This window comes from Pempheris klunzingeri, chromosome 4 (assembly GCF_042242105.1).
Source record: "Pempheris klunzingeri isolate RE-2024b chromosome 4, fPemKlu1.hap1, whole genome shotgun sequence".
Lineage (NCBI taxonomy): Eukaryota > Metazoa > Chordata > Actinopteri > Acropomatiformes > Pempheridae > Pempheris > Pempheris klunzingeri.
Genome location: NC_092015.1, coordinates 28407618 through 28424915, shown reverse-complemented (window position 1 = coordinate 28424915; position 17298 = coordinate 28407618). Strand labels below are relative to the sequence as shown.

The window sequence follows — 17298 nt, the reverse complement described above, 5'->3', positions numbered from 1 at the left end:
AGCCAGAAAATAAACAAGCCATCACTGAGTCACTTGTGCTGTTCAATAATCCTTTCAGCCCCCTGATAGTCAGCTTTCCAACCATAAACACTGACTCAAAGCTGCACTAATCAATATCTATAAATGAACAATGGAACAAGCCACTGACCCTGCCGCTCCGCTCAGCTCTAAAGAGCATTTTAGCGTCTATGAGCTCATTGTTTTGGTCCTACAGCCTGAAACCTTTTTGTTTTGCTTCAGTCCCGTGGCTCTCATCAGCCTTGCATCCAGCAGCAAGTGGTTTTCAGCTGAGAATCAATCAATCAATCTATCAATCACTCTTTATTTATATAGCGGCAATTCATAACAGCGTCATCTCAAGGCGCTTTCCATAAAGCTCTGAGAAGCCCACAGTGCTCGAGACAAGCTGGTGGACACAGCGGAGCATTTGGGTATCTTTTTCTCAGGGTTGGTGGAGACCAAAACGGAGCTAAAAGAGAGTGAACACTGGACTTTAATCAGGTGGAAATAATGACCAATGAGTCCAATGAATGTTAATGATTAGGCCTGCTGGATGTGATGGCAGTTATCAAAATGTCACGTTAACAGAATCATCAAAACTCTGTTTCAGTTTTTACTTGCAGAAAGTTGGTGTTTACAGTGGAATCTGTTGCTATGTTACTGTTTGCTGTGCAGTTCAATGGTATCTAATCGTTTCTCACCCTTTGCAGCTCAAATTAGGAAACTAATGTTGGTTTAACCCAACTGATCATGGCATCTTTTACCCACTTGAGGGAGCCTGTTACTGACAGACGTGATGACAATCAGGCAAGTAGCATCTGTATTATTAGATATTATATTAGTCCAGATCAGATGATGAAACATCTGGATCAGCATTTCATAGATTTTAAATGCACCAAATAAAGTTGAGTTTTAAGGTTCGTTCCTAGAGCTCTGGCTGCTGCTCTATGGGTTGGACTAAATTAACACTTGGGTTGTCTTTACATTCAACCGAATGCAACAAGGATCGTGTAAATGTTAAAGCAGGAAACAAAATGTAAATGGAGGAAGAAAAAGTAACATTTAAAAAGATTTGTGAATTAACTTTGATAGCATTTTAATATAAATTCATTTGTTAATTTGCACTTTGAATTTTATTATGCGTAATTTAAATGTGTTTTTAGATATTTATAATACTGTTTTCTGGTTGGTCAGTTCGTTAGGTGATCATGGCTGTAATACTGTAGAATTACTGAGTAGCACATCTGAGACTCTACATCAAATTATGTTTCAGGGTCACTCATCGGGCAGCCCTTATGGTTTCCCAGGTTCATCGAACTGTTGATTCTTCATGCATGGCTGAACACGTGGGAGGCACAGACCTGCCATCTGTATACTGTGTGTTAGTGTTCATCATACATGACACCATATGTTCACTCTACATTCCTCAGTAAGGATGGAAGTGTTAATTCTATTTCTCCATCTGTTACTGACATTACACGCCTTCCTCCGCGGAATAAAGGAAAGTGGCGACAGTTTGATTTTCAGCAAGTTTATTTCAGTATAAGTGGTTTTTAAAACACCTCACACTGTTTCTCCAGACATCTCCTTGTTCTTGCAACCTCTGACATAAGCAAGCAAGACATTAACATTTTCAAACATGGCCAAGTCCAATATAATCAAACTCTGTGCCCAACAACATTTTGAATCAAACTATTTGACAAGAGTCAACATTAAGACAAGTGGGGAGCAAACGGTCACATAATAACCAATAATTATACTTTGTACATGTGTAAAACCTGACTAAAAAGAGACTAAGTGGCTGGCTTACAGCAGCCCACGCAGAGAGGAGCAGTGATCTGACAAAATTAACCAAATGCCCTAACAGTAGCCTCCATCCTCAGCCTCCTCAGCCTCGTGTACAGGCTGAGTGTGTGTGTGCATGTGTGTGTGCATGTGTGTGTGTGTATGCATGCATGCATGTGCACGTGTGTTCTATCATACAAACAGTTCATTACATAGAAACCCAATGTATTCTAATAAGGCATTATATGGCAAAATGACAAAACAGAAACTCCACAGAGCAAAAAACAGCATTAATGCCAGAAAATCTGTTTTTAAGGCCAAGAAAACAGAAGGGAGAGCGTACCGCGTTATTAAGAGAGGGCTGAGGGGCCTGGAGCTGCGTGAAATCAAACTTAAGTTTTAGGGAGACCTTACATGTCGGCACAGACAGCGTTTAATGATGTGGGGAAGAGACGATGACAGAAATATGATGCAGGAAATATCTGGGCTCTACCTGACAAAAATGGTTTGTTGCTCTGGGTTAGTAAATTGGGCTCGGGTTGTCACAGCTACCATCTGCCTGCAGAGACCAGTCTACAGAGTAACAACAAACAGTCAAATTCACTGTAGCGAAGGGCAAAAACCAGAGTGCGCATTAACTTCACAGGTGGTGACGTAGCATAATGAGCTGGGACAGTACCTTAAAGAGTACAGATATAAAATACATTCATGAAGACATCTTTACAAACAAAACAAGAACAAGGTCAACAGAAAGCAGAACACCATCAGTTCAAATGGCTCAAGCCGAGAGGCAAACACAAAAATCAGTTGATGGACTACATTACAGAGTCAGGTGAGGGGGGGGGGGCAGGAGCAGAACAAAGACCATGATTCCCCAAAAATGGTTTTCGTGTTGATACATTTATGGACGTGCAACAGTTAGATTCGGTATATACAGTGAGACGATATCCTCACAGGTTACCACCTCTGTCCTATCAACTGGTACTGAGCAAAGATCGGCGTCGCCGTGCTTAAAGGGACCATCCAAATCACCAAAAACACACGTTTTGTCACGCACCCCTGTGTATCTACAATAGTCAATACATTTGTAACAGTGGACCCACGTCAGTGGAATCACAGCGATCAGTGGATTCGCTCAAAAAGAAAGTAACAAAGTAAACCTGCTGCTGTTTCACAGAAGCTTTGGGAGAATAGAGACCTTTTAACTAAAAGACACAATAAAAGTTAATAATTCCACTGATGAGCACTTTTGAATCACTGTAAAAACAATTTATAAATAAAGTTTATTTTTTTTAAAAAGAGAGAGAACAAAGAGCTTAGTGCAGGCCACATTAACTGGACCGCATGATGCACTTTCACACGCGTCTCAAATAAACTGTTGCCCCTCTCTCTATTGGCCAGCAGCTCACTGGCACCTTTTTAAAATCGACTTGTTCCAGAGAATGTAGTCCAGTGAAAATCAATCTAGAATAGTGAGCACGCTGTTTCTGTTGCTGCTAAAATCTCACAGACAAACATGTAAAAACCCAGAAAAAAGTAACGGCATTAATAGATACTACTGCAGGACGGTTAAAACGTGTTTTTTTGTAATTTTGTTTGATGGAACCCTTCAAATCTTCTGCTAAACCAGATGTCGAGCCTGAACCTGACTCTTTCTCACAGCCACCGACAATAATCTGCGTCTGCCAGTCACTCCACCCACAGCTGATCCAGTAGCTCTTCAAAGGTTTCTATACCTACTCAACAGTGGATGGACAGTGCTGCCTAAGCCGTGGTGGTGGTGGTGGTGGTGCTGCGCTGGTGTCCGCTCCGACACAGTTCCCTGAGAACCCACTTCCTCTACGACTACAGCTATGGCAAAATGCTGGGGACGATAATTTGTGGTCCTGAATGATAAAAAAAAACATGTACAGAATGATATGGTGCAGCATTACAAGGAGAGGACATATTAAAAGCCAATATTTACAAATAGTTCTGATGATCTCAACGAGGGATTCTTTCTCCCTCAAAGCCACGAATGTTCTCCTATCACGGTACATGTGTTGACTCTACATACAGATGGACAACAGTGTGCTGGTGGTGGAAAATAATAAAGGTGTATCTATGAGGACACTACACGGTGCCACTGCTCAATCCCATCACTGAGCTGTTTGGTTGCGCTGAGCGTCAAAGACTTTGTTAATGCGTTAACTATAATCAATCATTTCTGAACTGGCGATCATTCCAATAGACAAACAATTCAGATTCTGTAAGTGATGAAACATGATCCCTTCCAACTGCCTCACACTGGGCACAGCGTTACACATACTGCTATAGTACATAATGTACTATTACCAAAATATGTAACTAGCACTGCTCTGATATTTTCTATTTGTACATATTGTATACAGCATTTGTTTACATAATTGTATTTTTTTCAATGTGTGTGTTTTTTTGCATTCTATGTTCCTCTTAGTCTCTGGATGCTTGTTTTGGCTTTAAGCAATGAACCGCTCCTATGGATAGTGAGTTTGCATTACAAATAGGGTCTTTCTTTCCCCGGCGCGCTCGACAAACTCAAATCCTTCACAGTTTGCTTCAGTGTCCACCTCTTCCTCACAGTCCTTTTTTGACCCCATATATATATATTTAATATTATAAAAAATAAGTTATTGCGCATCCAAAAAAAGTGCATTGTATATTTGAAAAATATCTCTTTCTCTCTTTACACTTTTCCATTTTTCTTCATGTTTCCTGCTAATCAGGGTGGTTTCCCGTCCACGGATTTGGGATGGCGGCAAAGTTTCCGCCTGTTTCCTCTTCACTCCATCGTACCGAGCCGCTGATGGGGAGTGATGGGGGGGGATAAAAGGGAGCGGGGGCAGAAGAAGAGAGGGGGAGAAGGGAAGAGAGAAGTAGGTAATAGAGGAACGTCTTGCTACGCGATGACCATGGGAACGTCGTCTGAGAAGCCGCTGATCATGGGAGCATCTTCATCATCATCACCTTGACGGGAAGAGAGGAGAAACTGTCTTAGTGACAAACCACCAGTTATCTATTCTTTTCTTTGTTTAGCTCATTGCTCTCGTTTTTACATCGCAATCTCTGCTCTCACTGACCTCCTTCCACCTGGAGGCCACAGTTTATTAGCACAAAGACTCTAAATAATGGACAACATCATGTTCAGCTTCAGTAATCCCTCCCCCAGAAAAAAATAAATCAACGAATGCACCTTTAAAGATCTGATTTGTCTAATTGCCACAATGGGACCAAATCAAACCCACAAATTAAATATAAAGCTGTGTTTGCTGGCATGTCAGTCACCATCTGTATCCTTATCACTGATATTGTGAACATTGTTGTTTCCTTCTGATATGAAATGTAATGTCTCTGTGTCCCAAATGAGAAAATGCATGTGTCTTTTTAAATTAGAGGTATTGATTGACTTATCAAACAACATTTTAACAGTAACTGTCTTCAAAGATATAAATAATACACTTTTGTCTTGCTGTAATTGAAGAATAAGAAATGAGTTCAATATTTAGACAGAAATGGAGAAAATTCTAATAAAATGAGCGACTGGAGTCAAAAAAGCATCTAAACCCTTTCATGAATAAACCTGAGGTAGCAGAAGGGATAACAAGAGTCTGCTCTGCAAGTCCAGAATTAGCTGTGACTAAAAGTGCTTTTAATAACAATTAAGATCCCGGCTGAAAAAGCAGAAATATACAGTCTGCTGCGCTTCAGCTATGCAGACTGATGAGCAACACAATAACTCAAAGTCATCATGTTAACACTGATTTATACCGTCTCTGCTTGGAAATCAAACTAAACCAGAAAAAGTGAATTTCTGCTGTGTGTTTCACACAGACAAGAGGAACCCAGGGAGGTTCACATGGAGCACGAAGGTGTTTTTTTTTTCCACCTGTCAGTGAGAACTTGTTTTTAATTTTATTCTCCCTCAGAATTCCCACCTTCGACACTTTACAGGCATCATCTACCCACTGGGAGTTGTCAATATGGTGACAACAACATGATCCCCTGCAGGCTTCCCACTCATCACTTGTGTAAACTGCCCTGCCTGAAGCACCCGGTCGAGCCAAAACACAACCACGGCCAGGTATAGAACTCTCTGCAGTATGCAGCGTCTGCTCTCCAACACCTGGGTCACCCAAAGGACCACACAGCTACTAAAATACTACAATCGTCTCACCCAGTTCATCACCAGAGGAGAAGATAGCAGAGCCCAGGCGTGAGTTGTAGTGGGAGTTTGCAAAGGCGGTAAAATTGTTCTGCAGTCTGCGGTGCCGGAGGTAGAGCGCCACCAAGCCGCCACACACTCCCAGCAGCAGCAGGAAGAGGACTGGGACCACCACCGCCGCCATGTCTCCTGAGTGGCCCTCACCGCGGGACGCATCACTGGCCTCTGGACAGCGTAACACATACAGTATAAACGTAAAGGCAAGTTCAAGTTTTCCAGTGTGTGTGTGTGTGTGTGTGTGTGTGTGTGCTCATGTTCCAGTACCTGCTGTCAGCTGGTTATAGAGCAGGAGTGCAGGTTCCCCACACAGCTGACCGCTGAGCAGGCAGCGGGCCTGCACCGAGAAAGTGTAGTTGTGTCCCACCAGCAGGCGGTTGATGCGGAAATAAGTCTCTGTGGTGTTTCCCAGGTAGGACGTCTTGTTGGTCACACTGTCATACACATGCACCTCATACCCCTGCAAACAGCACGTAACCCCACAGAACTTAAGATTGACAAAAGATACTTATCTGTTATTCGGCCACATTCACTGGGATTCTACTGTTTTTTATATAAAATATGATTATTCATCAGGAGTACACAATTAGATACGCCATGGGTCTGATACCTTGACAAGCACTGTAGGAGATCACATATCAGACCCTCTATGCAAAGTTAGATTGTGGGAAATACAGTGAAGAAAATCCTTCATATTGGTGGCCGGTGTCTCACCCTGCTCTCATTGTAGCCCTTCTCTTTAACAGCCAGACTCTTCCAGAAGAGGAACACGTGGTCTTTCTCTGTCAAAATTTTCAGGGCCTCTGGAGGCTGAAGAGGGACTGCAGGTGGGGGAGAACACAAACCTCTTAGTTAAAACATCTATAGCTCCTATAAAGTGGCTGGTATGATGAGAGCTCAATCTGTTGGCACTAAAAGACATGAACCTGTGCCACAGTATTGCATACAGACAGCACCTGTGGTATTTATAAAACATATATAAGACGTAGTGAGGCAGAAGTTGTAACTCAGGCTTCAACTGAGCATCGTTACTTGTCACGCCGCTCATCACTAGCAGTACGAGGAGTCGGCGCTCCGTTGCTTATTTCAGCGCAACAGAGATAAATAAAAGCTGAGAAATTCTAACTCTGGACAATCTGGAACCTACAAAGACTTTGGCATTTTTATTTCAGCGAGCTGCGATGCTACAATATTAGATTTCAATCTGAAGTTAGCAGCTCTGTCCTGCTCCTTATTGGATTTAGGAAACGCAAGACTTGACTTGAGCAGAGTCAGTGATACGAGACAGCGTACTGGAGGAGGTCTGGAGTTCATTTCACCTGTGCCAGTGTACATGGAGCTGCAACTTTGCAGACAGGCTTGTTTTAAATCAAACCCTTCCAGTGAGAGAATGTACAGCCGGAACAACGGGGGACTCAGCAAAGGGTGAATTAATGAGTTTATAGTTTCAGAATGAGCCGTAACTGGTGGTGCACAGTACAGTACACTGTGTGTGACGGTTGTTTAAGTTCCAACCTGAGAGAAATGATGCTCAGTGAACTCGTCTCTTCTGCTGTGAGGCTACCTGTGCTCAGGGTGAAGCTGGCCTCCTTGCTCATGTTGCGCAGGCGGACAGAGATGCTGTATCGCCCGCTGGGCTCCAGGTCTTTCAGCAGGTACTCCACTGTGTTGTTTATGGTGGTCAGCTTGTAGTCCCGCTCCACCTTACGGATCACGTCCCGCACGTGGATCACATATGTCTACAGACACGCAGACAGCCAGAGAGAGGACAGGAGGCACGACAACAGAAACACACACGGTTACAAGACGGTTTTGGAGTATCATCATAGCGTATGACTGAGCCGGGGAAAGTCAGGTACATCGAAGCACAACTTTAACAGATCTAGCAGGTGTCCTGCCACCCATCTTTGTCACAGTAATGAGACGTGTACCAGAGGGGAGTTTGGGGCGTCGTAGGGCGGCTGCCACTTCAGCGTGGCCTGTGTCTTGTCCACTCGCACGCGGTGGAGGTTCCTGGGCGGCAGCCTCTCGTTGGGAATCATTTTCACCACAGAGTAGTCAGAGGGCGGCCCCAGGAAAGGAGAGACAGCACGCACCTGATGGCACAGCGCAAAGATCACAGCCATCATGACTCTGGGTCACAAAGCGTACAAGTCACAGGGTGAAGGAACAGAACAGGAAAGACTTGGACCGACGTTTGGTCCATCTGACGCTACATTATAATACTAATATGAAGTCTGTTCATATATCAGTACTACAACGGCTCATTTATGTATGCCAGACATAAATACAGTGTATTAGTGTGACCGTGCTGGGTCTTCACTGTGTGTCCCATAAACTGTGATTACATCTTTATGAAGATGACAAATATTACTGCAAATACAGCTAAAAGCAACGTTTGCTGTGTGAAGACGTAGAGAAGACTCACCAGGAAGAGGTACTGTTCATCACTGTCTACTGTGACCGTCAGACTGAGAGAAGTGGTGGAGACCTGACGAGGACTGCGGTACAGGTCCAGGAAGGAGGTGGCGTAAAACACACCATACATCTACACACACACAAACACACACACACACACACACACACACACACACAGTGTCTAGTCAGTGAAGTGATTCAGTGAAGGGCTCTTTGGTGAGAGAGCTGTTCCATACATGGAACGTGGATCCGTGGAAGCGCTTCAGTACAGTTTCTGCAGAGCAGTGGTGGATTCTGATCATTTGAAATGAAGCAACAGGTTGTCTAACAGCTGTGAGAAGTTAAGCCAAGACCGATTTCTCTTCTTCAGGTGCTTTACTAGTTTTTCCACACACACACAGACAAGCCAGAAAAAATAAGTCCAGTTTTGTGTGACTGTAACATGTTTCTCTTTTCTTCTATTCATCCTCTTGTGACCCTTCAAATTTCTCATGCAAATACTCTGGAGGCTCCTGATTTTAAGCAATATGTCTCAAAACTCTTTAATATTCATAAAATGTTTGACTTGAGTGAACTGCAGTGAGATGTTGCGCCCCAGAGAAGATCCAGAAGTTAAATGGTGAAGTGTCATTTTCATGGCAGTGTTGTAACAAGTAAAAAGGCAGGTTTAGGACGTTTGGACATCCTGTGACCTTGGAACCTCTTTTTGTTGGTATTTAATATCCCTGTGCATGCAGCATGACGTATCGATGAGTTGATAAGTGGCTGGAGGTGTACGTCCGCCGTCTGTCGTACCTGAGCGGGGGTTCCGCTGATGGTCCAGCTGCAGTCCACAGCTGTCTGGTTGAGGGCCCGGGTTTTGAGGACGGGCCTTTCGGGCTGGGCGCCGGTGGTCTGATGATGGGACAGAGCGGTGGGACTGTCTCCTATACTGGTGTGAGCCCACACGGCCACCTCGTACACCGTTCCTGCTGTCAGGTTGGTGGCTGGACACAGACAATAAACGCCAACAGTTAGTTTTCAGATAAATGAAGCATGTAATTGACCAAGTCAGAGAATCCTTCATGAACCGCACCTTTAAGGACCCTCTCAGATCCTGAGACTGTGTAGTTCCTGTTCTCCTTGACGTGGGTGTCAAACTGCCACGACAGAACCACTATGTACTGTTTCACCTTAGAGAAACACAACAGACCGTCGGTCAGCTTCACACAGACGCAGACGGGACACGAGCTCCTGCAGTGGCACACTGGGGGGTTGACAAAGAAGCTCTTACCTCATACTGGGAGTTGAGGCTGAATGAGAGGCTCATTGAGTCGCTGCTGATGCTGTCGGTGATCACAGAGGGAGGAGGAAGAGCTGCCGCAGAGGAAGAGCACGTCAAAGTGGAATTCAACACTTTACTTCATCGTATTTGTGGTTTTGTTTTATTTCACATGACTGACGAGGCGACTTGGTTGTATCTGCAGGGGCAGCAGTTTAAATTATGGCAACTTAGTTTTCTCTATGCGAAGCAAGGTGGGTTTATTGATATGGCACCGTTCAGACAGTGGGCAGGCCAAAGAGCTCAACACGTTCAAAAGACATAGAAAAACATTAACACTGCATTCAAAAGACTAATAGTTACAGATCAAAGGTAGGTCGTGTATCTCGTGTACTGGAGAGCCACAGGAAACATCATGTTTTCAGCCCTGATTTAAATGAGCTGACAAGTCAATCAGAAATGCATTTGGGCCTGAGAGCATTTAGTGCTTTATGAACAAGTAATAGGGTTTTAAAATCTATTCTTTGCCACACCGGATATTTTTGCTGCTGCAAGCCCCTCCTCCATGTGTTTCACATTAACACACAGGATGTGGAGGTTAAATATCTGGAACAGCAACAGAACAGAAACTTGTTTGTTTTCCACCTTTTGCCCCAGTTTATTAATTACTTGGTTTATTTTGAAAATGTCTAATCCTGCTTCCTGCACTGAGATCCTGAACTTAAGTGCGAAAAAGATCTCGGTTTTAAAGTCCTCTTGATAACTGTGCCGTGTGCGGCTCACTGATCACTGCAGCTGTGACGTTTCATCGTAACACTTTGTTGTTGCTCGGTGATGAGTGGAAACGTGTGGGCGGTGGTTGACACAGCAAAGTAGCACGTTGGTCTGCATGTCGTGTTGTTGTGCTATTTCTGATGACTGCCTGCGCTCCCCTGGAGGACGGCAGGAGATGGATTCACAGCACGCTGCACAGACACTGACCGTAGCTTCAAAGGCAGCGCACCTGCACAACCTGAAATACCTGCTACACACCAGCAGGGGGCAGAACCAGAGCTTTTCAAACCAGAGTGCGTGCTGGGAGGAACCGGCTACCTTTCTTTGGGGTGATGGATTTAACCTCGGTCCAGTTTCCCACACCTCGACTGGTCACCGCCGCCACCTGGGGAACATCATAGCAACGATGAAATACACTGCATCACACTCGATAGCATCACAACGATATCGACTGCGGAAAAAAACACCATATTTGGGGCAAATGGGGGGGTGGGGGGGGCACTCTGCTATACACGTGTCTTACCCTGAACCTGTACATAGTGTCTGGCTGCAGCCCCTTCACCTCACTGGTGGTTGTGGTGCATCGCTGTGCCGTCCACTCAAGACCTCCTCGCTCACTGTACTCAACCTGACACCAAACACACACACACACACACAGGGACATACAGTCGCTTCAGGCATGCTAATGCAGACGCAGAAAAGTCTGGCAGGAAATGTATGATCTGTAAGCTTGGCACATAGTGTAGAAGTGTGTCAGAATTCATTATCAAACTAAATGTGATATGAGGAATACGTAGACTGTAAGATCACGTTGCCCACTGAAGGACGACCGACATGCAGACAGCGATGTTCCTATTACTGACTCAGTTTCATGCAGATGAAAAGGACTCACGATGTACTCTCTGATGAGGCCGTGTGCTTTGTCAGGAGGGCTCCAGGACACTTCCACCGTCCCGTCCTCGCCGTTATCACAAGACAGCTGCAGGTTCCTGGGAGGGTCAGGCACTGCAGGACACACGTTCATCATCCACAGTGAAAAGACGGGATGGAAAAAGGCTCAACTTATTGCAAATGTGTTCTCTTCCCCGTCAGTGACAGTAGTGAACACACCTTTAAATTCCTTTAAAAGAAGTTTACAGTGTTAAAGCTGCTGCTGCATCTTCAGTACAATATTTATCAGTCCCTAACACATTATTACACTATTAAATGATGTTAAATAGTCAGCATGTCTTCTTACACTGTGGTTTCAAAAAGGTAATTAATGAATAAAAACAATGTGATCCAGTAGCTAATTGAGGGGTTGACACTGAAACAGGAACAGAAACAGTTCATACAAAATACATTTTATTTGTAAAAGGACTTTCTGCCACCTAAAAGCGTGAAAGAGCATTCAGACAGGATCATACGATACTCACATCCCTCCGGGGTCCTGACTATGATCATCTCGTTGCTCTTATGCAGCTTGCTGAGACACTGAGTGAGCACTTTGACCTGGTAGGTGGTGTCTGGTTTCAGCACGGTCAGCTGGTAGCTGGTCTTGTTGCTGTGTGTGTCCATGCTGGTCCACTGCTGGGTGCCCACGAGCCTGAAGACAAACACACAGGGTAAGTGAGAGGAGGGCTTCAGTCAGGGTGGAGTGATGCTTGTGATTGATAATATTCATGTCAACTGTGGGAGTGGAACAACTGTAATATGGCCGGCTGATACCAGGCTCTTAATAGAGGGTCAACATTGTTCAATTTATCAGTAAGAAATGACTAAATAAGCATTCAGCTGGTGCAAAGTTGCAGGTTGTTGTTAGCTCACCTGTAGTATATGAGGAAGTAGCAGGAGTCCGGAGGAAGGTTTTTGGGACGAGACCAGGTCAGGGTGACGCCACCCAAGAAGTCTCGTGTCCACTGGAGGTTCTGGACTTTATAGGCCAAGGTGTCCACTGGGAGAGGGAGGGAGAGAGTCCTCGTGGGTTATGATGCCTGCTCAGTGTGCAGCACACAGCCTGAAATAAGCTCTGACAGCCAGCAGGTGGCAGCATTACACTGCTTTTAAAATGCTCAAACTAGTTCTGCAGCTCTAACGCAGACAAACTGGTGTTTACAGCGGACGTGACATTGAATGTTTCACATATGACTTTCTTTGAAACTCTGATATGGTCAAGTCATCCAATCTTAACAAGCTGCATGTTCATGTGAAGACACGGAGACGTGGTGAGAGTGTTTGGGACCTACGGGTGCAGTCGTCCTCGTCGCTGTGGTCAGAGCAGTCGAGGAAGCCATCACATCTCTCGCTGTCCAGCACGCAGGCCTCGCCGTCAGAACAGCGAGTCCCGTTAAAGCAGAACAGAGGCCCACGGGTGGCTGCACACAGAGAGAGAGAGAGAGAGAGAGAGAGAGAGAGAGAGAGAGAGAGAGAGAGAGAGAGAGAGAGAGAGAGAGAGAGAGAGAGAGAGAGAGACAGAGAGAGAGAGAGAGAGGCTTTACATGACTGCCACACCGGCACCATCTCTGTGTGCAGCGATGTGACCTCCTGTGTGTGTGATGCTATCGCAGCGGTACAGCATGCAGAGACTCACGGCAGTGGGCTTCATCAGAGCCGTCTTGGCAGTGGAGCTGGCCGTCACAGCGCTGCCAGTCGGGGATGCAGTGGGGGGGGCGGCGACATAGGAACTGACCCCGACTGCAACGGCCAGGAGCCGGCGGGGGAGGAGCCTGGGTGGGTGCTGGAGCCAGCGTCCCTGAGGCATTAGCTGCTGTCAGAGAACGACAAAGAGAGTCGTCACTGAATGTTTGTCTTTTATTCCTCCCTTTAACTGTATGTTTTATTTAGGTTTAGAAAGCCTCCACCAATCAGCAGACAGGTGGTACCTGTGGGACACCCCAGCTCATCGCTGCCATCAGGACAGTCAGCATAACCGTCGCACACCCAGGTGTTGATGATACAAGCTCCAGAGCCACAGTGGAAGCGGTTGGGGGCACACGTAGCGGGACCAGGGGCTACAGTGTGAGGAGCAACTCCACCTACAGGGTGGGGATTCAAGTTTAATGCCTGGGTGTGGATGAGCAGTTTGGTAATTCAGGCATAAAAAGGAAGCACACATATAGAGAGAGAGCCTAAATAATTCAGATACGTGGTGTATAATTCATCCAGCTTTAAAATGTGTAATCAGTGCAGTTAGTTTTCATTTGAAGACTTTTTGTGTTTAATAACATTTTACATATTAATTCATCTTGTCCTTGTTCACTAATGACCAAACCAAGAGACACAGTAGAATATATCCTTCTGTATGAATCAGGTTGGGACTATATTTAGTGGAAACATGTTCATGGCTGCCTTTAAAATATGCCGTTCACTATTTTGGTGTGGGGGGGGGGCAACACGCGATAAAGCAAACCAGGGACGTCATGCTCACACAGTGTAATCACAAGATGGGGTTTGTCATCATTAATAAGGTTTAATGTATTTAACACGACGACCTCAGTATCCTGGGGCTTTCAGACTGTACCTGTGCACTGGGCCTCGTCGGACCAGTCCCCACAGTCATTCTCTCCGTCACACTTCCACCATGTTGGAATACAGCGGCCGTTCCTACACTCATACTGGAAATACCTGGAGCAGCCTGGGACCTCGGTGGGAGCGGCTGCAGCACAAAGAGCAAAAAGGAGAACAAAAGCGATGCATCTGTTTCTCGTCCAATACGTGGACACTAAGAGCCTTGTGTAGTTTGATAGTAGACACTAGCTGTGCTGTGTGTTCCTGTGCGCTTCTCACCACAGTTGGCTTCATCGGAGTAATCCCCGCAGTCGTCCATGCCGTCACACTTCCACTCCAGGCTCACGCACACTCCGTTGGCACACTGGAAGGTATAGGCATCACACACTTTGCCAAACTCAGACGGCGTGGCTGATAGAAAACACAAATAAAGAGCAACGTCTTCAAAAAAATGTACATACAGTTTTTTCTCCATCTGTTTCAGCCAACTGTAATCTGTCCCCTCACTAAATCTGACTAATCAGAAACACAGATGACACTCTAGATTAGATTAGATTCAGATTAGAATCAGTAGCAGTGAGTTTTAAAACAAACAAAAGAGGGAATGAGGGAGACACGTGATTGGACAGACTGATTCTACATGGAAGGAAACGTGACAGACGGAGCAGCTGCTCCAGACTGTCGCTGTGAAAACAGCTCCTCGACACCTTTACACTTCCTGTTTGCTGATTTAATGACACACCTGTTTACATACACAGGTGTGTGACCAAAGGGAAGAATAAAGTCCCGTCCGTTTCATGTCAGCGGCTCTTATCTATTTCTAGTTTCAACTGATGCCGTTATTCAGACCTGCTTTTTTGAGTGACTTCTTCCTAAAGTGTTCTGAGGATCATAGTGTTACCAGCAGGGGTTAAGTTTTGTCCAACACCACACGGTGACAGAGTGGAGGCATGTGAGAGCTCCTCACCACATCCAGCGTACTCGGTGTCCTCATCGGATCCGTCCTCGCAGTGTTTGATCCCGTCACAGACCAAGGACTGAAACAAACACTGGGCTCGGTTCTTACACACAAACTCCATGTAGCGAGTGCACAGGGGGTCTGTGGGTGGAACAAAGAAACCGACACGACTCATCAACACACAGTGATTTGATTTGATTCATCATCATCATCATCATCATCATCATCATCATCATCATCATCATACTTACACCATGGACCAGAGGTGTGTCACGTTCACAACCTCTGTGCTAATAAAGAAGCACAGACTGATGGTGTAAACTATATTCAAAGATGTCCTGTGGGGTTCAACAGGGCTCTACTAGTGGCCCAACACCTGCTGTGGCTCAGTGATACTCCACATTCACACATATCTATTCTATTACAAACATATTTAATGCTGCTGTGGAGATAGTCCTGTGATATACCTCCTTTAAACTCTGCTGAGCTCTCACTGTCCTGATCATCTGCCCCTCCACACGTCTAAAAGCTCCACTACAGCAGATGTCCTTCAAATTATAATGAATATATGAGTCTAACTATCCAGTTTCTTGGGGGCTGATATTCAATAGCATATCTATATTAGTATCATTCATTTGTAAGTGCTCTTTCACTACCAAAGCCCATGAACAAAGGGGATCACTCACCACAGTTGTGCTCATCAGCGCCGTCTGGACACTCTTGGATGCCGTTGCAGTGCGCGGTGGCTGGGAGGCAGGTGTGATTGGAGCAGAGGAAGCCATTACACCGAGGTCCCTCTGGAAACACACAGAATAATCTAATCTAATATTACCGCTGACAGAGAACCATGGTTTACGTGACTGCTGCAGCGTCCAGTATTGTTCTTACACGTGTGGGTGTGTGTCTTCATGTGTGCGACAGGTAATCAAACGGCCGATGATTGTCTAATCTTTTTTATATTACACAGGCTTCAGGGTTTTGGTGTCAGGGTGGAAACCTTTTACATGTTAATATTTGGTATTTATAAGGATCATAGAGTCTTTTGATTTGGTCAGCGGATTATTCTATTCTACTATTAACTCGTTTGGTGCAGGATCACTGGTTTGAGAGGTGTTGTGCTGTGTATGGATGTCACTTTCAAAACTGTAGAGGTCCATGGTAGAGCAGATGTTATAGGGCTGAACCGAATGTACATTCATGTATTTTTTATTTTTTACCACAATGCTGTGCGTCTTCGTCTGAGCCATCCTGGCAGTCATCATCACCGTCACACCTCCAGCGCTGTGGTATGCAGTGGCCTGTGTGACACTGGAAGCTACTGGCCTCACATGTATGGTGGCCGACTGGGGACAAACAGACAGAGATTTAAGACTTGGAGTAGCTAGTAAAAACAGAGAGGTGCTTCACAGACGACGGCCTTAAACCCTCTGAAATGTCTCATTCTGACTGCAAACACACAGTACACGTAGCACTGCTCTGGGTAGGCATGAAGGTTGAGTGTTTGAATAAGCAAACATACATCTGCACTACTGTGAATATTGACAGGGCCCTTTATAAAGATAGGTACACACATAGTGATATTGTTGGTGTGACTGTGGGGAAAGGTAATGCTGGTTTTTCTCTGACTTATTCTAATTCCACCACGTGACTTGATTTTTTTATGATGCGTCGTGTAGTCAGAAACCCAGTCGTCACCTGTGCAGTTGGCCTCATCCGACCAGTCTCTGCAGTCATTGTCTCCATCACAGCGCCAAGCCTCACGGATGCAAACACCTCGTGCGCATGTAAACTCTCCTGGGCCACACTGGTGAGACTCTGAGAAGCACATCAACAACAATGTTAGTGCACAAAATCCGTTGATTAAATGCAATTACCTCGGTCCAGTTTGGTGTGTGTGTGTGTGTGTGTGTGTGTGTGTGTGTGGTGCTGAACTATCCCACACTGAAGTTCTGTAAGCTTTAAGATGAACCTTTTCAAATACACGATGACAGCACAACATCAGTCTGGGAAGTTAGAAATGACTTGTGGTGTCCCACAGGGCTCAGTTCTTGCCCCTGACAGTCTCCTGCAACGTACTTTGCATAAAAACACCTCTAATGAGGCTTTTCAACAGATTCCCAACACAAACGTATTTAATGTTGCACTGAAAAAAATAGTGCAACAAAATCCCGTTAGCCCTCCTTCAAACTGAACCGTGCACTGTCCTGACAGTCTGCCTCTTCTCATGTCTACAAGTGCATGACGAGATACAGCAGGAGTCCAAGAGTTCCTTTCAAATGATCAGAAGTCATATTTTTGGTTCCCTCTCTATCAGCCACACTGCAAGTGAAATGAGACAGTTAGCTGAGATCGTAATCTGACAGCAAGTGGACTTTGATT

At 45.2% G+C, this 17298-nt stretch overlaps 1 protein-coding gene across 2 annotated transcripts in view; it reads right to left on the bottom strand.

The window, feature by feature from the left end:
• Positions 1-3311: 3311 nt before the first annotated feature.
• sorl1 (sortilin-related receptor, L(DLR class) A repeats containing) overlaps positions 3312-17298 on the bottom strand; it is a 78871-nt gene continuing 64884 nt past the window's right edge. Inside the window, exons 25-48 of one of the 2 annotated variants that reach the window (XM_070829810.1) lie at positions 16615-16734; positions 16137-16262; positions 15606-15716; positions 14929-15060; positions 14241-14372; positions 13975-14109; positions 13337-13489; positions 13045-13221; positions 12701-12829; positions 12282-12408; positions 11891-12060; positions 11368-11480; positions 10999-11103; positions 10794-10860; positions 9714-9796; positions 9516-9612; positions 9236-9426; positions 8451-8570; positions 7954-8118; positions 7587-7761; positions 6737-6843; positions 6290-6482; positions 5978-6190; positions 3312-4770 (exon numbers count right to left, since the gene is read on the bottom strand). In XM_070829810.1, the coding sequence (XP_070685911.1) occupies positions 4703-4770; positions 5978-6190; positions 6290-6482; positions 6737-6843; positions 7587-7761; positions 7954-8118; positions 8451-8570; positions 9236-9426; positions 9516-9612; positions 9714-9796; positions 10794-10860; positions 10999-11103; positions 11368-11480; positions 11891-12060; positions 12282-12408; positions 12701-12829; positions 13045-13221; positions 13337-13489; positions 13975-14109; positions 14241-14372; positions 14929-15060; positions 15606-15716; positions 16137-16262; positions 16615-16734 (3209 nt within the window). In that variant the 3' untranslated portion in view covers positions 3312-4702. The remainder of the gene's footprint in view (positions 4771-5977; positions 6191-6289; positions 6483-6736; positions 6844-7586; positions 7762-7953; positions 8119-8450; positions 8571-9235; positions 9427-9515; positions 9613-9713; positions 9797-10793; positions 10861-10998; positions 11104-11367; positions 11481-11890; positions 12061-12281; positions 12409-12700; positions 12830-13044; positions 13222-13336; positions 13490-13974; positions 14110-14240; positions 14373-14928; positions 15061-15605; positions 15717-16136; positions 16263-16614; positions 16735-17298) is intronic. The other variant, XM_070829811.1, reaches the window with a different exon arrangement.